Source organism: Zonotrichia albicollis, chromosome 3 (genome assembly GCF_047830755.1).
Source record: "Zonotrichia albicollis isolate bZonAlb1 chromosome 3, bZonAlb1.hap1, whole genome shotgun sequence".
Lineage (NCBI taxonomy): Eukaryota > Metazoa > Chordata > Aves > Passeriformes > Passerellidae > Zonotrichia > Zonotrichia albicollis.
Genome location: NC_133821.1, coordinates 52,211,378 through 52,236,260, shown reverse-complemented (window position 1 = coordinate 52,236,260; position 24,883 = coordinate 52,211,378). Strand labels below are relative to the sequence as shown.

General features: G+C 38.3%; 1 protein-coding gene across 3 annotated transcripts in view; it reads left to right on the top strand.

Annotated features, from left to right (window-relative positions):
- THBS2 (thrombospondin 2) overlaps positions 1-24,883 on the top strand; it is a 35,013-nt gene that overhangs the window by 5,096 nt on the left and 5,034 nt on the right. For all 3 annotated transcript variants that reach the window (XM_074537436.1, XM_074537437.1, XM_074537434.1), the window contains exons 5-21: positions 4,088-4,281; positions 5,062-5,202; positions 5,424-5,520; positions 6,245-6,415; positions 7,246-7,422; positions 8,175-8,348; positions 8,784-8,911; positions 9,022-9,174; positions 10,239-10,457; positions 13,528-13,635; positions 15,415-15,574; positions 16,723-16,841; positions 17,276-17,510; positions 20,299-20,526; positions 21,011-21,282; positions 22,270-22,367; positions 24,603-24,742. In XM_074537436.1, the coding sequence (XP_074393537.1) occupies positions 4,088-4,281; positions 5,062-5,202; positions 5,424-5,520; positions 6,245-6,415; positions 7,246-7,422; positions 8,175-8,348; positions 8,784-8,911; positions 9,022-9,174; positions 10,239-10,457; positions 13,528-13,635; positions 15,415-15,574; positions 16,723-16,841; positions 17,276-17,510; positions 20,299-20,526; positions 21,011-21,282; positions 22,270-22,367; positions 24,603-24,742 (2,814 nt within the window). The remainder of the gene's footprint in view (positions 1-4,087; positions 4,282-5,061; positions 5,203-5,423; positions 5,521-6,244; positions 6,416-7,245; positions 7,423-8,174; positions 8,349-8,783; positions 8,912-9,021; positions 9,175-10,238; positions 10,458-13,527; positions 13,636-15,414; positions 15,575-16,722; positions 16,842-17,275; positions 17,511-20,298; positions 20,527-21,010; positions 21,283-22,269; positions 22,368-24,602; positions 24,743-24,883) is intronic.

The following is a 24,883-nucleotide window of genomic DNA, read 5'->3' as shown; positions in this document are numbered from 1 at the left end:
GGAAAATACATATTTTCTTATATGAGTTTTCTGCAATTCATTGCACACCAGACAGGTGGTGTTGTTTCTGAATTCTCCTGCTGACTGTCAATGAGCCCACAAACTTGTCTGCCATTCTTAAAGACACTGAATTCCTTGGCAATACCTTCAACTGAAAGAGGCTTTGAGTTTGACTCCCAAAGTATTGCTAATCAAAACAGTCTCAGGAAAATAAGAAATCAAAGGAAGAGAGATGGAAGGCTTGTATCTTATGGGCTGACATGTGTTCTTGTTAGTCCAGTTCATGCTTACCCTGCCAGGAGGGGAGCACTCTGTGTGTGGGTGTGTAGTGGATTCCCCATAAAAGAATTAGGATTATTTGTCAAATATGTGCTAAGGTTTTGTACTCGAGTTTTTTGGAGGTGCTGACTGTTTTACTTTCCAGTGCTTGTAGCTTACAAGAACTCATTCAAGAATCAGAGCCAGCTCAATCTGTCAGAGGAATGTTGGGGGTGCACAAGACAGGACTTCAAGATTTTGTTTGAAGCTCCTGCCACCTGAAAAGCCATTATTTCTGTTACTTTGCTCAAATATATGGTATATAGAAAACCAGTTAAGCAGTTTGAACTCAATTTTTTCCTTGTTTATGCAAAACCCAGAAATTAAATGATAGCAGATCTTGACTTCTTCAAAGGAGTACTAAATGTTTTGAAATATCACCAAGTAGAAATGGAATGTTACTATACCTCTACTATGAAGAGGAAACCAATGGGATCCTAAAGGATTAATTGAATACTTCATGCTAATGCATACCTTAGGAGGAATTCTTGCACAGCTGTAAGCTGCTGATAAGCAACAGATAATATTTTCTTAACGTATTGCTATCACATCTCTCAATTGCCAGATTTTCAGTGCTATTAATTATACAGATTTGGAGTTTTTGTTTTATCCTTACTGGGAATTATTTAGCAAACAATTCAGTTCACAGTATTCTCCTTTTACTTTGCAACACCAAGCGAATAATAGAATATTGAAATTTCTTGTGCAGTAACAGAAAAGAACTAATAGCACAGTGAGGCCATCAAAATTACTTGAGAGTGCATTTTTATGTGCATGTCAGAGTCTGACATTGCCTGTCCAGATTAATTACGCACTCACAGAAATGGGTCAGGTTGAAAAGGACTGCAGGGCACCATCATTGTAATCTCCCTGCTCAGGGAGGGTCATCCAAGAGCATGTGGCACAGGGTTGATGCTTCTTGAATATCTCTAGTGAGGGAGACTCCACAATCTCTCTGGGCAGCTGTTCCAGTGCTTGGTCTACCACACAGTAAAGAAGTTCTTCCTCATATCCTGGTGGAACTTCCTGTGCATCAGGATCTACCCATTGCCTCTTGTTCTATTGCTTGGCACCACTGAACAGAAGCTGGCTCCATCCCCTTTAGATATTTATACACCTTGATGAGATCCCCTTTCAGTTGTCTCTCCTTGAGTCTGAACAGGCCCAGTTCCCTCAGCTTTCCCTCATAATGGGGAGGCTCCAGTCCCGTAATTAACTTTGTCATCTGTGGTTGGACCCAGTCCAGGAGCTCCATATCTTGTACTGAGCCTAGAATTGGACGCAGCACTTCAGATGTAGCTGAGGGTGACGAGAGGGGCAGAATGGTTCTTCTCTGCCCCTCTCTCCAGCCTGTTGAGGTCCTTCTGAAGGTCGGCACAGCCCTCTGGGGTATTGGTCACTCCCAGCTTTGTCATCTGTGAACTTGCTGAGGAGGCATCTGTCCATCCAAGTCATTGATGGATAAGTTAAACAAGACTGGGCCCAGTATTGAAACTTGGGGGATGCCGCTAATGACAATTTCCACAGTTGAAAAATCCGTGAATGATGTTAATGACCACAAGATATTTTCCCATTTTGATGGCAGACTCAGTGAGCTGAAGTACAGGCATTAAGATGACATATTTATGTGTTAACGTCCCATGACATCAAGGCTGATGTTACCAATGAAGTTCCCTCAGCCCTAGAACACAAAAGGAGACAGGATTGTTTTCCCAATGTATCTTTAAGCCTAATATGGGAATGTGACATATGGTGAAATGGTGGCTTGGGATTGCTGTTTGGTTGAGAGTAGGAAAGTATGTCTGTAGTGTGGTGACTGCTGATCCTTTAGGCAGGATTTATACACTGCACTGGATAGGAAAGATGACAAAAACACACCTAAATAGGAACATCAATAAAATCCCTTCTTGAGTTATATCAATAGAATGATATTTGCATATGTGAGAGGATGCACATTTTACTCTTCTGGTTTCTCATTTTAATCATCTGGTCCTTAGGAAATTAGCAGGAAGCCAGCAGCAGAGAACTGATTTCCCAGTGATCCCCAGGCATCTTCTTTCAGTCACTGCCAAGTACCAGTAGGAAGTGAGGATTTAGTTCTTCTAACATAGTTTTGGTTTATGTTTCCTGCTGAGATTGCAACTTTATTAATGTCCTCAGAATGTTCAGGTCAAGGCATACTCCATGTTGGCTTGAAAAATATGAAATTAATGATCTGAGAAGTGCTGTGGGGGGATCTGAAAAATCTAGTGTTCCACTGTGGTAGGAAAATTGCATTCTTTCCAGGGAATCAAAAAGCAGCTGAAATAAGCTGTTATGACACAGAGTTCTGATCTATGTGGTTTTGTCCCATACTGTAAGTGAAGCTGGACAATTGCTTCAACTTTGGAAAACTGAGAACAATTTTTTGTAGGCCTTGGCTAGTGGCAGATGTTTCATAGCTAATTTAAAAGCACATCAAGCCAATAATTCTAAGTTTGGTTGAGAAGTAATCACTTAATGTCATATTGTGTGTTGATGCTTTGTTCTTTTATTTTTAGCCTTCCAAATGAATGAAAAATAGTTTGCTCCTGTTTTCATTTCCTTTTATATTTATATATAACACTTTACATTGTATGGTAACCCATCAAATCAAGCCCTTAACATTTCTGAAAATTTGCCACCTCTGGTGATTTGTCAACACTGAATGGTATTGAGGTTTTGACACATATGTTTTATGGCACATGTTCCTGTGCTGATTTTTTCTTTTTAAATTGCTATATCCTTTGCTTGTCTTCCCTCTTCGGTAACCTTGAGCTATTCCAATGCCACTAAATGTGGTAAAGAAGTCTTTATTAAGAGTTGGAGAAGTATGGATTGCTGTATAGCTGATACCAACTTTGAGTTTCTCATGGAGTCCTTAGAGAAAGTGTCCATGGAGTCCATAAGTTATTTACCTGATGTAGATTCAAATGCTTAACAGAACACAGACTGTTTTATTTAGTTATCTAAGTGCTTTGTGCTTTTTTATTAATTGAAACCATGCATTCTGCTATGTTATTTTTCAGGAATTTACTGTAGACAGGGAAGTCTTTCAAAATTATATTAGAATATGTCCAGTTCTCCCTGCCTAATGCATGCAAAATTCTGTTTTAATTACAATCTGCCTTTTGGAGGAGTGTTTGGAGTGACAAATTAAATAATCTGTTTGATCTTAGCTTGACCTCCATTTCACTTCAGAATGAAACTGTTTTTATAACAGCTCCTCTGAGCTTAGCACTGAGCAGTGCAATATAGAGCAGCCCAGTCTGGTATACATTGCATAATGGTCCAAATTTGATCCAACCATGGAATTTATGGAAGAACAAGGACAATGACTTTCTGCAAGGAAACTCTCCTGCCTTTTTCTCTGCCGTAAGGAAATGTGATAGGTCATGAAAAAATCTGAAACTTTTTATGTCTCAGTGAATAAAATGGGTTTGCTTTTTTGATACTTCATCCTTTTGTTAGCCTTCTTCATAAATGAATGTGTTGCAGTGCCAACAGTTTTAAAGTGAAGGCCATGTGAGACACAGCTTGGCTCTTAATTTTGAAAAGGGAAAGCCTATAATTGGAACCAGCTGACATCTAACCCCTGTTTTATTCATGGATATAATAAGCATGAAGCTGTGCCAAAATAGATGTGTTTAAACCCTACCTATGGGTGCCAGTCTGTGATTTCAGCAGGAATCTGTAATCTGTGGAAGAGCTTTGTATATGCTGCTCTTCTCTTTCATTCTCTTGCTACCAGCTGAAGTGAATACCATCAACGAGAGCACTGAAATCCTTCACTTGAGCCCCGCTGTGACATCGGAGTACGTGGGTGAGAAACCAGGCAAGGCCGAGTTCTGCGACCGCTCCTGCGAGGAGCTGGGGTCGATGTTCACTGAGCTCACCGGCCTGCGCATCGTGGTGAACAACTTGGCTGACAACCTCCAGAAAGTGGTAGGTACCTGCGAGTCTGGAGGGCTGATGGAGGTCTGCTGTGCAGTGCTCTTTCCTTCCTTATTTCATGCTGGGGTATTTAATAGAGATTTCTGTATTGCATATGAACACCTGTTAGTATATCCAGGTAATGTAAAGAGTCTCTTTTCATTTGTCTAGTTTGGTAGTTCTTGAGTATAACACTTAGATCAAGACTTGGTTTTCACACACTGGGTTTAAAAGAGCACACACACACACACATGCCCTCATACACAGAGGAAATCCTTCTACAGGTTTGGAAATTGAAAGCTAGCAATCCCAACCTTGCTTGCATACTGTTAAAGCCATTTTACCATGTTTACACCATTTATGAATACCTTAGTAAGTGGTTGCATGGGGTACCTAAACTGCAGGTAAATATATGGGACTATTATAGTTGTAGTATGATGGTGATGTTTTGCTGAAGTCTGCCCCTCTTCTTATTCTGAATCACCTAATTATTTCTGAAAAAATTTTCTTAGTATGTCATATGTGTCAGGACTGAAATCTTCTCACCTAAAGATGAGCTGTGTTAGAGTAAAGCAAAATGGCTAAGAGCAGATTTCCGTAAGTGTTGTGTGGCTGTTTGTACCATTCCTAGAAGAATTGCTATGCAGGACTGCAGTACTCAAGACCATCTTACTTACAGATATAAAACCAAATTTTTTGATGGAAGAATTTAGTCTGGTATCTTAGTTTTGTCGATTTGAAACAGTTTGCTTATGAAATACACAGTTTGATTTCATTAAATTCATCTTCTAGTCTGAAGAGAACCAAATTATGTGGGAACTGATTGGGCCTAACAAAACAACGAAGAACCAGCCGGTTTGCTGGCAGGATGGTCGTGTCTTTGCAGATAATGAAAGCTGGATTGTGGATAGCTGCACCAAGTGCATTTGCCAGGTAAGGTTTTGAAAATATTCTCTGCAGAAATGGAGTTCCTGCTCAACTGTCCGTGTCAGATCATATTTACTTACAACTTGGCTGGACTTAATGATGTTTATGAAGTCTCCATGTCCATGATAGAATAAATCAAAACATTTTCACATTAAACTTCCCCAGATGCCCACCTTAATTTACCTCTCTGTGAGCATAAATCAGTAAATTTATTTTTTTGCCTTTAGGATTCCAAAATTGTGTGCAATCAAATCACCTGTCCAGCAGTTTCCTGTGCCGATCCAGTTTTTGTTGAAGGTGAATGCTGTCCAGTCTGCTCTCATTGTGAGTATTTGGCTGAGGAGAAAGATAGATAGATAGATTTGGCATTATTTAAAATCACTACTAGTGTTTTTGAAAGTTCAAAACAAGTAAGATGTCAAGGCAGGTAAGATCAAACATAGAACTTGTATGTATACAAAGATCATACAAAATAACTTGGGTGCTTGAAGTTACCCTCAGAAGGATTTGGTCTGTCTTCATTGATTATATTGGTTACTTAGAATTGAGGTGATAACCTGCTTAACTACTTTGGACATAAAATGTTAAAAGTATGCTTCTCCCCAGTCATGTTTCACATTTTTTTTCCCATTCAGAGATTAGGGCAATGATCAATGTGCTCTTGATCATTGTTCACCATTATGCAGCTTTCAAAGGTGGGGCCACATATCACACTGACCTATATTCTGAAGCCAAAGGCAGTTTGGACTCAGGTTTTGACTCAGTCCATTCTAGAGACAAGATGTTATTCCTTCAAAGATCAGTGCTTTGTGCAAACACACTGCACACAAGTTCATGAAGATCCAGAATTCTTATTTCAACTAGCCTCTCATTATATTACACCAAAATTCTGTGACATCAGTGGCAGCTTGGGAAAGCAGAATTAGGAAAGGAGAGATCTAAATGTTAAAGTACATGTTCTGCAGAAAAAGAGAAGATAATATCTTCTAAATAGGATAATAGAGCAACTTTCAAAGCTAAGCACTTCTTTTTACCTTTTGCTCTGCAGCTGATGACAGTGAGGAGGGCTGGTCACCGTGGTCAGACTGGACAAAGTGCTCAGTTACCTGTGGCTCTGGGACACAGATGCGAGGAAGGTCGTGCGATGTCACAAGGAGTGCTTGCACAGGTCCGCACATCCAAACAAGGATGTGCAGCTTTAAGAAATGTGACCATCGCAGTAAGTAATCAATTTGTTCAATTTTAAAAGCTTCTTTGGACATGTCAAAGTAAAACCAAGTTTAGTCAGGACAGTATGTACTTGAGAAATCCTATATGCACAATTAAAGTAGCTGTCATTAGATTCTTTGCCAATTTTCCCCTCTCAAATATTCCTCCCTTTCCTGACAATTTAATAGGTATGTACATTCTGGGCTTAGCTATGTTAAAAAAAAGAAAAAGATGAGTGATCCTTTCTTTAACATTATGATCTAGAGTCTTTTGCTTGAACTCAGTTTGGAGATAACACTTAGTTTGTAAACATGATTTTCAAGGCTGTTTACATCTGCCATTCAATGATTGTTGGGCCATTCCATTAACTTAGCTCTGTCTAGGAGTATAGTAATCATGGAATATTTCTGAAAAATATCAAAATACTTCTATGTTTAATGCACTTACAAGGATGATATTCCAGAAGTGTAGTTAATGCTATTGCAAGTTACCTGTGAAATCCAGGCTAATATAGTACCTAAGGCAATATATAGCAGCTGAGACTGCTAGATATCCAAATATGCATTTTGAACAAGTTTGTTTCATTGGAAAAGCTTATTTTTAAGTAAAATATCTGCCGTAATTGTTAGTCACATGTTGGTTACTGAAATTCCTAAGAAAGCTGTTCTTCAGTACCTGGGCTTTGTAAGTGAAATGGTGGGAAAGAGATGGGACATTCATCACATGTGATGAGAGGCTCATTAGAAGGCTAACCTCATAAGTGAGTTTGTATTACTAAGTGAGTTTGTATTACTGCTGCAGGTGGGCTGTTTGCTTGAACTGTGCTCTTTTCTCTGGCAGTACGTCAGGATGGTGGCTGGAGTCACTGGTCTCCCTGGTCTTCCTGTTCAGTTACCTGTGGAGTGGGAAATATCACCCGCATCCGCCTCTGCAATTCTCCTATTCCCCAGATGGGCGGGAAAAACTGTGTGGGAAATGGGCGTGAAACAGAGAAGTGTGAGAAGGCTCCATGTCCAGGTGTGTCTGTGGTCTTGAATCAAAAGTAACACAATAATATTCCAGCTGAATTCCTTCTCCTTGTTCACATCTAAATGGCAGTGAATTTCCATGATGGAAAATACAATTTTATCTTATGAGTGAAATAACACGTAAGGGTGTTTTGAAAATGAAGGCAACAATGCAGTCAGAGGTTCTGTAAACCTTCCAAGTTATAATTTGGCTTTAAATACTACGAGTTTGAGAAATTTCCTATTTACTGATATGTCTCTGCATATCAAAAATAAACACTTCCTTTCTAAAAGGAAGCTGTCTCTGTACTTTTTAGGAATAGACATTGACTCCCTCAATAGTCAGGTTTCTTTGATATTTGTGAATACATTTTTTACACATTCAACACAATTAATTGCTATTATAATTCTTTTATTCGTCTACACTTTTAAACCATTTTTAGAGACCTTTCATTCCATACACTTTCACTTTCCTTTCATATAATTTTCCCTCCTTTTTATCTCTTTGCATGTCTAGTGGGCATGGCAGGCTGTTTTGAATTATTGGCCCAAAAATGCCTATGAAGCAGTTGGGTGTTTTTCATTGGCTTGTTTCTGAAAATTGCTCTCAGTGCAAAGATCTGCCATCATTTTTCTATGATGGCAGTACAGTACATAGTGAGGAACTGTCTCTAGTCAGGGATCTGATGAAGGATTGTTGTCATTGGCACCAGATGTCCCCACTTTATTGCTTGTGATTCTCTGCTCTTTTGCACATCTTAGTGAATGGCCAGTGGGGTCCTTGGTCTCCGTGGTCTGCCTGCACTGTCACCTGTGGAGGAGGAATTCGTGAGAGGTCTCGCCTCTGTAACAGTCCAGAGCCACAGTATGGAGGAAAGCCCTGTGTGGGAGACACCAAGCAACATGATATGTGCAATAAGAAGGATTGCCCAATTGGTTGGTGTTCATTCTTTACTCAGTCTGAGTAGCTATTATTGCCGTTATCTCTTTAATGGTAATGATGAAGTGATGCTACAGGAATCTGCTAAGTATACCTTTGTCTCAGTAGAGGACATTGAACTATTTTGAGTGCTGTTTAGTGGGATTTTTTATATATTCGCAATACCAACTTTCTTGAACAAGTATGCATTTTTTAAATAGGGATTGAATATGCTGTAATGTGTTCAACTAAATGTAGCAATCTGTATTTTTTTTCTTCTTAAATCAATAGTAGTTAGTCTTAAATGCACTTAAAACCCCTAACTTTAGGGGTTTCATAAGAGTCCATTGCATCAAATGTGATTTAAGCTAATGATCAGAGAATCCTGGTTTCTTAAATGAGGTTTTATGTGCCTTTTATGCTCCTTACTTGATTTTGTGTATCTTTGCCAGATGGGTGCTTGTCAAATCCTTGCTTTCCTGGAGCAGAATGCAACAGTTACCCAGATGGGTCTTGGTCATGTGGGGCATGCCCAGCAGGGTACCTTGGCAATGGTACCTTCTGTGAGGATCTGGATGAGGTATTGGCTTTGTTTCCATTAACATCAGGAAATCACCATGAAAATTTCATTATTTGTGAATTACACAGCCATCTAATTGGTTTCTTTTTTTGTATTTTCTTTACCTGCAGTGTATAGCTGTGTCAGATGTTTGCTTTAAAGTGAATCAGGTCCATCGCTGTGTGAACACAAATCCGGGCTTCCACTGCTTGCCGTGTCCTCCACGCTATAAAGGAAGTCAGCCCTATGGAGTAGGGCTTGAAGTTGCCAAGACAGAGAAGCAAGTAAGTGATGTTGAAGGGAATTTGATGGCTTTGAGTAATTCTCATCTGAAATATCTTTGAGTGATGGCATAAGATAAACTTAGGTACCAAACAAAAATAGCTTGAAATAACTAACTGTTGTTTCAGAGTGTTTTTGTTTTGAGTTACAAAACACTGAATTTTGGATTGACTTTTTTAAGAGTTTGATTATTTTTTTTTTTTTTGAAGGCACCTGCACAGTTGTACCAAATGAGCCTAAAGTTCCAGGGGCAAACATTTCCCTGCTTTGCATTCCTTTCTCTGAGGTTAACATACCTGTTCTGGAGAATGGAAACTGAAGAATCATGATTGTTTTTTTCATAAGTATGATGCTGTTAATTTCAGTGTTATCAGACACATGTGTGATGTTCTCACTCCCTAAATTCCTTTGGGCCAAAGCTTATCAGTGGTGAAGGACAGCAGGAAGTAGAAGTGAGGTTGAAGACTACAGTTTCCTAGAAAAGACAAAAAATGTTAAAGTGCAAGTCATGATTTGCCTTCTCTTTGTTACTGTTGAATCAACCTGTGGTTAGCTCAGCTTGTGAATTCTACATGTGAACCATCTGTGTAAGATTCTCAAATACTGTCAATGAAAAATATAGTGATAAGGAAGAGGTAAAAAAAACCTGCATGAGGTGAACACAAGAATTACTTAGGGTCTCTCTGATTTAAGAAAATAAGACAGTCCTTTTATACTGTCAGGCAAAACACTGAAAAAAAGAAGTGAGTACAATCTCCTTTCTGTTGCAGTTAATTTCTGGGGTTTAATGACACCTGGAAGAAGGCAGATACAGTTCTGAAATTGTTAACCACTTTAATTGCTTTTTAAATAATGTCCAATTTTTCTCGTGGTTTGTTTTAATGATTTTCATTGAACATATTTTTTGGAGTTGTAAACTGAGAGAGCAGTATGATTTACTAACCACAATCAAAACAAAGTTCCTGTCTTCAGAGCTCTAAATAACTGGTCTGATTTTGACAAAGCTGAGGCACGTACAGCTGGCTGTGATTATCAGGTTTCATTGAATATACTCCATCATTTATAGGTCTGTGAACCTGAGAATCCATGCAAGGACAAGACACACAGCTGCCACAAGTCTGCAGAGTGCATCTATCTGGGCCATTTCAGTGATCCAATGTACAAATGTGAATGTAGGACAGGTTATGCTGGTGATGGCCGCATCTGTGGTGAGGATTCAGATTTGGATGGCTGGCCTAATAACAACTTGGTCTGTGCTGCTAATGCAACATATCACTGCGTGAAGGTAGGTGAAAAAGGTTGATAAAAATGCTATGTGTTAACAACATTTCCACTTTTTCCTAGATAGTTGACAGTAACCCTTTTAATTCATTAAGCTGGTGCTTTCTGTAAGCTTTGACTGTTAGAGCATGCTGGTTTTCTAGGAGATTGTGAAATATGTATTCACTTAATCTGGTAAAATACAGTAAGGGATTCTCAAAATGAAATCCAGAATCCTCTGCCTTGGATTTCTTCCTACTCAGAGCACATGGACAATTGGGGTGCCTGTGAATGGAGTTAGCACTCTGAGAAGGAGTTGCCTAAAGCATGGGTGTGAGGCACAGAGCTAGTGAGAACCAAACGGGGATCTCGGGGCCCAGGCCAGTGTGAAATCCTACCTGCAGGGCTTGTAAAAAGACACTGACAGCCATGTAAGGGCTAGAGTTCACAATGCTGTCTTGGACTACCCTTCCTTTTAAAGAGTTAGGCAGACCCCACACTGTGACAAGTGGATTCAGAGCCCGAGATAATTTTTAACAAAAGGAGCTTAAGAGAGGAATGAATGTGACTAATTAGAGGCGTTCTCCTTATTGCAAAGACTCACAGGAACAGGATGAGAGATTCAGCCTCTCTTGCCCTTCAGAGATGTGAAATCCCAACTCTCACCCTCGCAAGCGGAATCACCTGACCTGCCCGCCCCCATTGGCTCTACACCTGGCAAATGCCACCTATTCAATCTTGCTGTGCTGTTGTAGTGAACAATGAAACGTTACTACACCAATGAGAAAAAACAGCATCAGGGAGCCTAAAAATGGTGGCATGTAGGTTTAGTGGGTTGTGTTCACCAGATATGTTCCCTGGGACCTGGTTCTGTGCTCATCTGAAGCACACCAAGTCCTTCTTGGTTTCATGGCCTGAGGTTCCTTCCAGTGGGAATTGCTCAAAAATGGTGATCAGCCTCCTTGTAGCTCCTGTCCTGATGCTGTAGGAAACCAGGCTGGAAGTTGTTCCACCAGTTTAACAATGGCTCTAATAGCTGAGGGTTGAAGGCACCACCTGGCAGGCAATTCCCTGGATCCTAGTTCCAAGTGGTGGCCTTCCTGATGGCTGCATGATCCCCGGTGGCCTTTCTGATGGCTGAATGACAGGCACAATACAGAGGAGCATACACTGTTTGCAGCAGCAAATTAAGCACCTGGGATGGAGGAGTTTTGTCAGAGCAGAAAGCATGTGCAGGTATTCAGTTTTAAACACCTACCTATGGGGCCACTGACAACACTGGATTACCTGCATATGATCACTAGGCAGAAGTTCAAGTGTTTTGCTAATTAGTCATGGCTGTAAGGGTAAGTTTTTCTCTTCTGAGAAAATTTTCACAGACCTGAAACATTTTTCCTTCTCCTTCTGTGTTAAAGTGATCTGCCTAGAAATCTTCTCGAGGTTCTAGCAACTTCTGAAAAAAAAAATGAAAGAAATGCAAAAATGACTGAACTCTAGACTACTATAGTGGTTAAAACAAATACAGACCAAGAGACTAGGAAAGTTTGAAATCAGGCTGTTTGAGAGAATAAGTCACTTGTGTGAATCTGGGCTCTATCAGCCAAAGAGTTTCAGATATGGATGGGAATTTGGGCCTCAAATGTTGGTCTTCCTCACTTTAATTGATGTCTGTTCATTGTGGATTCAGCCAACTTAGCTGTTGCACTTCATATTATTTCTTTCAGTTCCTGTCATCAGAATTTGCGCATGTTCACTCTTGATGTAACACAAAGCATCAGTTTTGGTTAAACACAACATGCTGAACCCATTCAGAAAAAACCCTGTTTCCTAAGGTTGTTTAATGCTTTGTGTAATATGTGTTGATCTAATAGACACAAGTACTTCATTAAGAGGACCTCTCCACCTGCCAAAAAACCCCCTTAATACCACAAATTTTCAGACCCTTGTGTTCTTTACAAAATATCCTCGCTGAATAATTTGATTTTTAAAAACTTCTTTCCTTGAGCTGATAATAATTGAAAATTAACTTACTCTTGAGACTATTTTCTTTCATTATTTAAAAAAAAAAATTTGTATTACTGGTAGCCAGTGTTGAGGTGGATAGTCAAGACTATTCACAGGCATTTGATAAAAAATTTGGGGGCTTTTATATTTATCACAATATTTCCAGTGCTCTTTTTCTTAAATTGTCTGCACTATTAGAACCACTGAGATTAAAAACACCTTACTATAAAATTAGTTTTTTAGAGTATGCGTTACAAAGGACATATTTGTGCACTCTTTTGACAGATTCAGTTTTGGGTGAGGTAGATGTGGAATGTGCGTAAAAATGAGAATAACAGAGTGTATTTTCATAGATGTATTTATTCATAGCAAGTGGTAGAGTTGAAGTCCATTTTAGCTGATTTTAGTATTTAAAAAAAAGCATATTAAAAGTTTGGCAAGCTATTTTACTTATTTTTCAGTGTGACTTAAGAATTGTTTATATAAAATAATCATTCTTTTCAAAGCTGTGTTACAAAATAAAGAGATCTGTTTGACTTTTATTTTTAAAGCCATGGGAGTGCAAAGGTACTGTTTTGCAGAACAGTATAAAGACACTTTTTTCAAAATCCTTTTTTAGTGTTCCCCTTCATTGATGTGTAGTACTTTCCATTGCTGTGTAGTAACTTTCCATATGAACAGCTGTTTCTGAAGACCTTCTCTTGGCTTGGTTTTTTATTTTTCTGGCAACAAAACCTGGTGGTTTTTTCTGTAATCTTCAAACATATCTTCATGAATTGTCTGCAAAAAGTTGGTGTAAGAGTGCATGTCTGTGCGTGTGGTGTGTTTGTTCTTTGCTAGTTCCCTCTAAAATTTACTAGAAATGTCACACTAATAGCAGCTGGGAAATAAAATTATTTGCAGCTGCATTTCACTTACTTTACAATATGAAAGCAGCAAATGAATTGGCAACAAAAAACCAGGCACTTTCATTAGTACTTTGCTGATTGCTCTGGTTTTATAGTCTCTGGTGTACCATATCTACTCTTCTGCTCAGGCAAGTTATCCTGACATAATGTAAGCATAACGTATTGACTATTTCTTTTGGCCAGGATAACTGCCCTCTTCTGCCTAACTCTGGCCAAGAAGACTTTGATAAAGATGGCAAAGGAGATGCCTGTGATGAGGATGATGACAATGATGGTGTCGAAGATGACAAAGTAAGCTGTCTGCAGTGTGTTTGACCTAAACATCCGATTTTAAAGAAAAGCATTACAATAGATGTGAACTTTATTGTTCAGAGCTTCAACTGAGTTATTCTGCACTTCCTTCCCTGAATGATGGGTAGTGCAGAATGAAGCTGTGTTCAGTCAAAAGAGAGTAGTACTGTGCAGAGCAAAGCAGCCTGGGAAACCCCAGGAACTATGTTCTCTGTATCAGTTTTGAGTTCAGTTATGTACGTGAAAACACGTACATAATGGAAAGTTTAATGGAAAGTAGTTTTGGATTTTTTATATTGTAATGGGAGAATAACAAGTCTACTGTATTTGAAAAGCTGGTACATATTATATATATGATGTCATTTTTATTCATTGTAAATTTTTTCTGAAACAACTATAAACACAGCCAGTATAAAAGGAAAATGATGGGAGGAAAATACCTGGCCTGGTTTATACTTTCCTTCAGATCCACCCAGAAGACAAATTCATTTACCTGCAGAGTCTAAAAGATAGCCACTTACTCTAAAACTGTTCCCTTGTACAAGCAACAAAAAGATAGAGGCACTTTGAGAGTTTGCTTCACCCTGGCTTTTTAGAACATGTTTAGGATGAGTGAATTGTTATTAGAATTGTACTGTTCCTCTTTGTTTCCTTCAGAGGCAACCTAGATGCTCTAGAGCTTCAGATGGTTAAAGCTGGGTAAAGAGCTGTGCTCATTTGGTCTCTATTTGGAAAACTTAATAAAAAAAGGCAAACCCAACAAAAAATAATTTGATAAAGAAAAAATATTTAGTATGAGTAGTTTTTGAAGCTAGAAATTGTTTTATGAACAGCATAAGATTTTGACTTGCCTCTATATGTTGCCGTTGGCTATATGAAATGTATTTCTGGGGAATTTACAGTATTGTGCTAAAAAATTATTTCCTATTAAATGTGGGTTTTTTCTATTTAGCAGAGAAAAAGGATGTTTAAAGATTTTTTTCCTTATGACCTCCCTTCAGATTCCATGCTACTGATGTAGCCCTCACTTCTACTGTTTTGATTTTCTTTCTTTCTTCTTTGCATTTCACACTAAGTACTTTCTTGTGCATGTGAAAAAGTCCATTAGCAATTTGGGAATGTGTGAAATATAAGAATTATTCTTCTGGCAGATTTTTCAATTAAAATTATAGGAAATTTTCAAAATTCCATTTAAAGATCTCAGGTAAAAAGATTTCTGGCAAATGAGAGTATTTAATTTTAACATTTTTAAAAAACTTTTTACATTTTATTATCTTGTTCAATAGAACACAATCAATAAAAATTCAATACTTGCCTAAGTTGAAAAATCAACATATGTGATATAAACTTGAAAATATCCACAGTAGTTTGTTCCAAAAAAGTCAGAGTAATAATTCTAGTTGTTTCTTTTTTGTTTTTTGAAAGTTATAAAATGCAGCAGAAGTTGACCTGATTTTGCAACATGTTCTGATTTTTTAAGTACATGTACCAGTGATACACCTTTATTTAAATGTCTGAGTACAGATCCAAATGCCTGTTGCTCTCCCTGTGAGATAGGGAGCACAATTCACATGTTTTGTACAAAACAGACAGTTTTGTACAGGCTGTCCAGGTGCCATCCTGTTACCACCAAGGCCTTCAGTACAGCTTGTCCATTGAAAAAATAGCGGATTATTATTTGCTTTTTGAATTCTGTCCAAGATGAATAGGAGTTACACTTCATAGTATGCTCTCATGAGTTGTGATTTACATTGTGAAACCTATTTTTTTTCTTACTAGGACAATTGCCCTCTTCTGTTCAACCCTCGCCAGTTTGATTATGACAAGGATGAAGTTGGTGACCGCTGTGACAATTGCCCCTACGTGCACAACCCTGCTCAGATTGACACAGACAACAATGGGGAGGGGGACTCATGTGCTGTGGACATTGATGGAGATGGTATGATTGCACTTTTGAGAACTAGGTGCTGTTCCACAAGTGCACTTTGCTTTATGGCCAATAAGATCAGCTACTTGCTTTTATATGTGGAATAAAATTGCGTCTAGCAGCTCAAAAATGTTGGACAAGACAGAAAAGGCTGAGGTTCATCTGCCCTGTGTAGTATGGTTGCCCATGCAGTTCCTAAATGACTACAATTAATATTACTAAAGAATAAATCACAGCACTTCTTTATCAGTGTAATATTAAAAAAAAATAAATCTTTCCTTCATTTGTGTTCCAAAGTAATCAGGGTCTAATATGACACTTCTGTTGAGTTTTGCTTTTCCTTTTAGGGAGGGAAAAGAACATCAGGACATTCACACAGTTAAGACAATATCCATAGTAAACTAATCTGCTTTTCTATGAATGTAAAAGTATACAAAATCCACTTACTTGTGGTAGTTCTGCATTTGAAGAAAAATCCAATCATATGTTATTGGCTGAAACATTGTGCAAATTTACGGGACCATGTAATACAGGGAAGAGTTCTTATATCTTTCCCAGAAAGATATGCCGACATGTGTTTGCTTCTTTTCATCTTATAATTTTGAAGTAGATTGTTGGCTTTGTAATGAAGCTTCCTGAGGAGGAACAGTTTCTTTTGAAAATTTGACACACTATACAATTAATGATGCACATGTTCTGGTAAAATTAAGTTATTTACTGGTGAGGCAGCTGAATATTAATACAGTTGTTTCTATACAAAAGTTCAGAAGTTTGAACCTGATGTAGCTGTGCATTCTATGCCATTTCTTAGAGTAGGGGAATAAAATCCAAAACAAATTACTAAAAGAAAATTACCCCACCCCTTTACCTGTTATTCAATTAAAAAACCCGAAATTCTTAAGACATAATCAGCCCTTATTTTTCCATCGGTAAATACATACAGAAAATTTTGTTGTAATAAGAAAATGGAATTGATGCCATAATTTTTTTCTAATATTAGTTTTAACTATTTGTAGCAATGATGTTGTAGCAATCAGAAAGCTTGAGGCCCTTAAGAGCCTTGCTTCTTCACTGGTGATTGCTACAGTGTATGGCTGTCTGCATTCTATCTTGTACTATTTTGATTTTTTTTCAATATTTTGGTGATTTTTTTCCCCTAGACATTTTTAATGAAAGAGATAATTGCCCTTACGTCTACAACACAGACCAGAGTGATACAGATGGTGATGGAGTTGGTGATCAGTGTGATAATTGTCCATTGATGCATAATCCAGACCAGGTAAATGAATTCAGTTTCCTTAATGGTAATATCAAAACAAGGGCAGAGAAAAGACCACAGCAATTGCTATCAGTCCCTGTACTGAGCGGCTAAAAAGTTGGATCCATATTGCTCACAATATGAGATTTTTACATCTCATATTGTGAGATCCCTTTGTATCAGATGAAAGGGAAGTACAGTGATGATTGCTTTAATCCATCTGCAAGTAAAGCCCTGCCCTGCAAGTGTCCGGGGACCAGATCTTACCCAGTGATAGAAAATTAAGTTGTCATACTAGCATGAGGTTGTGCTTGTGCTTTTAGCCCAGTTGTCTGTGCGATATTTGTCACTACAGAAGCCCTTGAAGAGAAGTGTTGAGCAGTTAAGTACCATGCTGTACTTCTGTATTGAGTAAAAATAATAAAATTACGCTGTACAATTCTTTTTTGGGGTAGACTGATGCAGATAATGACCTTGTTGGTGACCAGTGTGACAATAATGAGGACATAGATGAAGATGGCCACCAGAACAACCAGGATAACTGCCCTTACATCCCCAATGCTAACCAAGCTGACCATGATCAGGATGGTAAAGGAGATGCCTGTGATCCTGATGATGACAATGATGGTGTCCCAGATGACAGGGACAACTGCCGCCTCAGATACAACCCTGAGCAGGAGGACTCAGATGGTAAGAGCAAGGTTGCGTGAATTTCATTCAGTTCTTAGTGTCTGATTTTGATCTTGGAGTATTAACATCTGGTGAAGAGAGGCTTCACATTTGAGACGCTGCTTTTGACATTTGAGACACCAGGAATTAGATGGAACTGAACTGCTCAGTTTGGTCAAGGGTTAGAGCATTAGGAAATGTCTTTGACAGGAGCTCAAACATGCACATATTTAATTACAGGAGAAAACCTTTAAGAAATTTTTTAAAAAACCAAAACAATCCATGTTTTTTGTTAATATTCTTATTTTCACATTTAATTGAAATATTAAAAGTGTCAGAAAGTATTTCAAATAGCTTGAAATACTAGTGTCTTAAAAAATGAAAAGTAAGCTGTTTCACTTTCCATCTGAAAATTAAAATGAAAAATGAAAAAAGTGGTTTACTGCAGTTTTGTTTTGAAAAACAGACTATTTCTTCAGGATTTTTTAAGTCAATTGTTTTTTTTTTTTTTTTAATTGACTTTGGAGCAGCTTTTCTCAAAAATTTTTTTACAGAGTGTTTTAAATATGTCTTGATGATATACATGTCGCAGTTTAAAAAGGGATACATAATTGGCTTTTTTTTTTTTGGTAAAATGTTTTTGGTCACCTCAGATGGTACTTCTCTGTGCTTGGCATTATTTAAATAATGAAATAGTTTCACAATTACAATTTTAATTTTGAAAATGTTTATGATCCTTTAAAAACCACCAAATATGTTTACAATAATGACCCTTGCAATAAATGCAGGTAAGCAATTTCTGTTCCAAGTTATACAACTTGCTGGAGCTGTTCCATGGCTGTGCTGTACAAATTGAAAGCAGAATTTATTACCTACACAATATGTTTTTATGTACATTTAGAAAGATAAAATGCTGAGCCTTGTCTGATTTCCTGGTAAGACAACTGCTGTCAGTAGGAAGTTTCTGGTTGATAGTCAGTAGTAGCTCTTAAATTATATAACCTTTCAGTCCTATAATATTTGTCCAGGATATCTTTGTATTTGGTAGTCCCTGGAATAGCCCCTTAATTTCATAAATCCAGAATAAGGGTGACCCCAAGCTGAGATAGTTTAAGTTATCCATTACCTGGTTCTTGTAAAGGAAACTACATTGACGTATGGATTAATGATTCAGAAGAAGCATATATTTAATCAGTTTAGCCAGCTCATCACTGTCACTAGCAGCAGGTCCAACAGAAATCTTGGAAAAGGGTAAAAAAAACCAAAAATTGCACATAAAGATGAGGCCCTGGAGAGAGCTGTTGGATGTGACTGGATAAACAAACACTTTCTAACTTTCCTTGACAGGGAATGAATGTTGTCAGCAGCAACTCACTACCAAATGAACATCAGCTGGACTTCTAGTGAATAATTAGGTTCTTCTGTGAATTATCTCTTTGATTTGGCAAAGGAAACAAAATAGGAAATTAATTCCCTTTTCTCCAATGAGTGCTAAGACAAACAGGTGGAGGAACACACAGCTGGTCAGGATTTGGAGTTGTCTATGGCAGATATCCTGGGTGGAAAATGGGACCATTTTACCACATATCTGAGCTGCAGAGAGCCCTGAGACACTAGATGTTTCAATTTTCTCTAATTACTCTTTTCTTTTTGGCTGTTGCCTAAAACCCATTCTGCTTTCTGTCTGAAAGCTCCATACTTGGGAGCTTTGTTGGTTTGTCATGGTAATGTAGCTTTCCATTTTGCTGTGAAACATTTAGTAATAGATCAGCATTGAATGAGTTGGTGTTAATTCCCATGTTCTTAGGGCAGTCATAAACACTGGGGGGAAAAAACCCAAAAAACATATGCTCTGCTATGTGAGGGTAGAAACAAATTAGTTGGCAGCACTGGTTTTGCGTTAGTACCCAATGCAATATCCAGTGGTTTCTGTTGTAAAAGTTGGAGCCATTTGGGAATTTGTTTCTATGCTTGTCTAGTCAAGCTTTTCTACATTATTTTCAGGTCTTTTTGCTGTTGTGTGCCATGGAATAATGGAGTCATTGACATGAGTTTTTTTAATAGATTTCTCCTTTCACTTCTTGCTATTTGAGGCAAGTCATGTCTCCTGGTGTCCATTAATATTATAGGTAAACTAAGAAAGGAAATAATTTTTAGCTTTTCTAAAATATTTAGTGTAGTAAAAGTGTTGAGCAGAAGCACAGCTACAGATGAGCTGTACATTTTTGTTCTCTAAAAAACTTCCTGCAATCCCTGTAACAAAACTTAATTTTTTCATTCTTCTGAGGCTAGTCCTGTTGAATGCAGTGCTGCCTTCTTTTCTCATGCATTTTTCTGAAGTACTATGTTATTTAAAAGCCAAATTGTTTTACCTGCAAGTGAAAGAGTGGCTAAGCATATTTTATTGCAACACTCTCCTCCCTTTCTTTTGGTGTAGAGGTGACACATCTGCAATCTGTGGCATCTTAGATGGGTTATTGCAGAAAGATTCTTGAGACAGTGATAAGAGTCTGAAAAATAGTTTAATATGATCAAGAAGATATAATATTTAGTAGTGTATGATATTTAGTGATGTGTGAAAGATTAAGATTTTAATGCTGTTCTTTGAATTGACTTGCACAGCACAAATTAAAATGTGGTATTGTATCCACATCTGGAACAAATCAAACTGAAAATGTAATGCAAGCATTAGTGAATTACATCGACACAGCAAACTTCCAACTTTTCCCACCCTGATTCCAAAGTGGTGTATAAACTGGGGCCAGATAAATTGCTAACAATTGCCTCTGCTTATTCACATTGCTTACAGGTGATGGCAGAGGTGATATTTGCAAAGATGACTTTGACAATGACAATGTTCCAGATATCTATGACGTGTGCCCTGAAAACAATGCCATCAGTGAAACTGATTTCAGAAAGTTCCAGATGGTCCCTCTGGACCCCAAGGGAACAGCACAGATTGATCCCAACTGGGTTATTCGCCACCAAGGCAAGGAGCTGGTGCAGACTGCTAACTCTGATCCTGGAATAGCTGTAGGTGAGTATCAGATGTAATCATCTTTGGAAAATTAACAAGTGATTCTTTGATAAGGAAAGAGGAAAAAAAGTAGATGAAATGGTAGAAAAGGTTGGAAAAAGGGTACATAAATGCACCTTGTTGCTGCTGGAAACGTTGGACTAATGATGGAGGCAGTGTGTATGCCCAAAGTATACACAGCTCAATGCTGTCTGCTTTTTTTTGTCCATTCATCTCATCACTGACTATAACATACATAAAATACTCAATTGAAAAAAAATTGTAAGTATAGTGCCTGCTGTCTTCAATGCTCCTTGTATGCCACTTATTTCTCTCCATAAGCCTCCATGCAGGCAAGTGTAATCACCTCCTCTTCTACAGATGAGGAACCTGGGAAATACCATTTATGCCTCCTGCCAAAATTCAGGATGTAGCTGGGACTCTTGGGTGTGTGTAACTGGACCCAGCATTGTAACTCAATGGTTTGTATCACGTCCTCCTCCAGGCTACGATGAGTTCAGCTCTGTTGACTTCAGCGGGACGTTCTACGTTAACACAGACCGTGACGACGACTACGCCGGCTTTGTGTTTGGCTACCAGTCCAGCAGTCGGTTCTACGTTCTGATGTGGAAGCAGGTCACTCAGACCTATTGGGAGGACAAACCCACCAGGGCTTACGGCTATTCTGGTGTGTCACTCAAAGTAGTGAATTCAACAACTGGTACTGGTGAGCACTTACGAAATGCTCTCTGGCACACAGGAAACACCCCTGGACAGGTGAGAGATTTAAAACTTTAGGCCAACAGTGCATGACTAATGTTTTAAAAAAAAAGAACATTTTTCAAAAATAATTCCCTCTCACACCTCAATTTTTGCAGTTGTTTATCAGTTTTTCTTCAATTACCTTATTAGTAGTGTCAATAGTAACACGTGCATTGTATTTTAAAGACAATCACATAAAAGGTAAGATGAGGTGTGATCAAAAGGAAAATGAGAGAGATGTCTCAGTTATGCAGGAATCCTTTGTTACTTCTGTATTGGCACTTGCTTCTTTGGTGTTCCAGCTGGTTTGAATTATACATGGTTTAGAGTACAGTGACAGAAAAAGAGAAAAGATATTGAAAAAAGAGAGAAAAACAGCTGCAGTTCCAAATAGGGTCCAAGCATGGAAGAAACGTGTGCATTTTGGAAATTAGGTTAGTAGGGCTTCACTTGTGGATAGGAATTGACAGGACTGTCACTGAGAGGAAGTTTTCAAGTAGCAGCCACAGGCAGTAACATCTGTACAAGCTGCAGTTCCTCTCCCTCACTGGAGGCACTCATTCAGCATCAGCTCTGTCAGCCTGGTTGTGTGTATGTGCAAACCCAAAGCGTTCCAAAAGCATTTGGACAATACTCTTGGACACAAGATGTGACTCTTGGGAGTGGTCCTGTGCATGGCCAGGAGTTGGATTTGATGATCCTTGTGGGTCTCTTCCAATTTGGCCAATTCTGTGACGCCATAAGGGAAGTCATGGTTCAATGCCGTAACAGTCTTCAGTGACTCTAGCTGTGAAACTGCAGGTGAATATCTGATCAACAGTTTAAGACAGAAATTTCCATTACCGTCACCCCATAAAAGAAGTCTTTTGATGATAGAGTCAAATGTTAAACTATTTTTGGTTTCATACTCTGCAGAAAACAAGCTTTGGTATTTACAGTGGTGGATGTGGAGTTACTGGGGCATGGTGTGTTTCTAATAAAGCATTTGTATTCCTACTGTAGGTGCGTACTTTGTGGCATGATCCCAAGAACATTGGCTGGAAAGATTATACTGCTTACAGGTGGCACTTGATTCATAGGCCTAAAACAGGATTAATAAAGTAAGAAATATTTCTGTACCTCTACATTTTCTAGTAGCAATGCTTTTGTCGCTGTTGATTTAAAAGCTATGTTACCAGTTTCATTGTTGTTTCTGATAATTGTTACATGTGTGACAGTTTGTCCAACATTTTGGGAACATTTTATTATCTTCAGAATAATTTACTTTTCTTTTCAGATGTATTTAATTTAATCTGGATGGTTCCATATTTACATCAGCTAAATACTCTTAAATTAAAGAAAAAAACATAGGCCTCTTTCTCAATAGCTTTTCTGTAAGGAGACCAAAAATTCCTGAGCAAAACTCAAAGCAAGATTAGAACATGAGATTGCTCCCCAGCCTGAGGAATTTCAGTGAATGAAAATAATTATAAACATGAGCATTGCCTCAGGGAAGTAGGCCAAGGGCCTGTCTACTTCAGCATCCTGTCTCCCATAGTGGCTTACACAAGACACTGCCAAGGTGGCCATGAGCACATCTGTAATGCATGCAGGGAGATGTGGCAAATGACTTTCTGTATAGCCCAGCTGTTCAGCTCATGTTCCAAAGACTGAATATTAACTGCCCATGTCAGTTTTATCTTCTAACTACTGAAACTGTAAAGGATATTTTTCATGGGGTAGAGTCAGACCTTACCTCCAAAGGTCTTTCTTGGGCTTATGTGCAGGAGGTTTTCATTTGTCTGTGAAAGACAAAGTGTAGACAAATTAGGATAGACTAAGTTACCTGGTTTTTGTAAAGAGAGAGTTTCTTTATGCTTCAGTGTGTTGCAGTACAAAGCATTGACTGATAAAGGTCAAAAGGAAACTTTACTTTTTCCTTCATGTTGCTGTTACCTGTAACTTCCTTTACAGAATCTACATAGTGTCAGACAAAAGATGTTACCACTGGTGTCACATTAGATAAATCTAGCATGGCAAATTCTGTGGCTTGGGGCATTAAATTCCTTCATATGTTAGGGTGTTCTGATATAAAATGAATTAATTATTTTTTTCACTAATGAAGTTGTGAAACAATTTATTTGTACAAAAATATCAATTCCATATGAACATGATAAGAGCTATGTAATTTTTTTGGTGGGTTGAATGAACTATTAAACTCTTTCCATATGTTTTGTGTTCTCGGTATTTTGGGAATTATATTAAATAGGATTACATGAACTTGAAAATCTGTCTTTTTTTTTTTTTACTGTTCTTTTCACCATCCATTAAATACTGATCTCAGGGAGCAGTTCCATAATTGTCTTTGTGCACTTTTCAGGGAAAAGAACACTTTATTACAAGTGCTGGACATGTATTTCTGTCTAAACAGAAATCTGCCCCTACCTAACTGCTGAGTTCTAGGAAGCTGCTCAGGTGTTGTCATCCTCATGTGAAGCCATCTTGCTGCGTATAACTAATGTATTGTCAGTTGAAGCAGGACAATAATCCCTGACTCCAAAAGCTAGTCTAATTAATAAACTATAGAGTAATTTCTCATTTGGCCAAGGAGACTGAGAGCCTAAAAATCTAGACTATCGCAAGGTCTCCCAGGAGAAGCAGAGGATCCAAGTTTGTGGAAATGCAGTCTCTGATAAAGAAAGAAAATGAAGTGCTGACTTTCGAGGTCTTTTGTCTCCAGGGTTGATGCCTGAAAGACTGAAAAAAAACAAGTTCTCCTTTTCCAATTTATGATTAGTCTAGCTTTTTGTGTCCAAATCCTTCCAGCTTTCATTAAGCTCTTAAAATGCTTGAAATTGAGTTTCAGCATGTCTCCATTTAATGCTTTGTTTGAATCTAAAGGGATGGTTCTTCCAATTTCTGATGCTGGCCCTTGCACCTAAAGATAAATAAATCAGCTGTTCACACAGCTGCAAAGACGGCTTTGTTCAGTGATGTGACAAGGAAGGCCGTGTGCTAACCCCTGAGTTCACTGGGACAGGGGCTTATCAGTGAATGCTAGTACATGACATAGTTCATTCCAGGAGACATGACTGTTCTAAATAAAGAACTGGGAAATCTTTTGCAGATGGTGTGCATGAAAACACTAAAGGAGCAGTTCCACTGCTTCTGATTAATGTGTTATGGCTGCCAGCCACGTGGGTGTGAGATAGAGATGAGAAGTGATCTGTACAATGCGGCTGGGTTTTCTGGTGCCTTGATAAAATTAATTCTGTTCCAGGTTTTACAGACTGTTACCAGCTCTTACACTGGATACTGTATTATCCTCTTTGTTTAATTTATGTTCTTCTTTACAGAGTTCTGGTTTATGAAGGGAAGCAAGTCATGGTGGATTCTGGACCAATCTATGATACAACTTTTGCTGGTGGACGATTAGGTCTTTTTGTCTTCTCTCAAGAGATGGTCTATTTCTCTGACCTCAAATATGAATGCAGAGGTTAGTTACAAAAAATGTCTGGAAGACGCTTAAGCCTTTCATAACTTGTGGAACAAGCACAAAGTGTCTAAATGAAAAGTATCCTGTAAATGAAAAGCAATCTGTAATATCATAGCGTGGCAAAGACCTTTGGTGAAATGC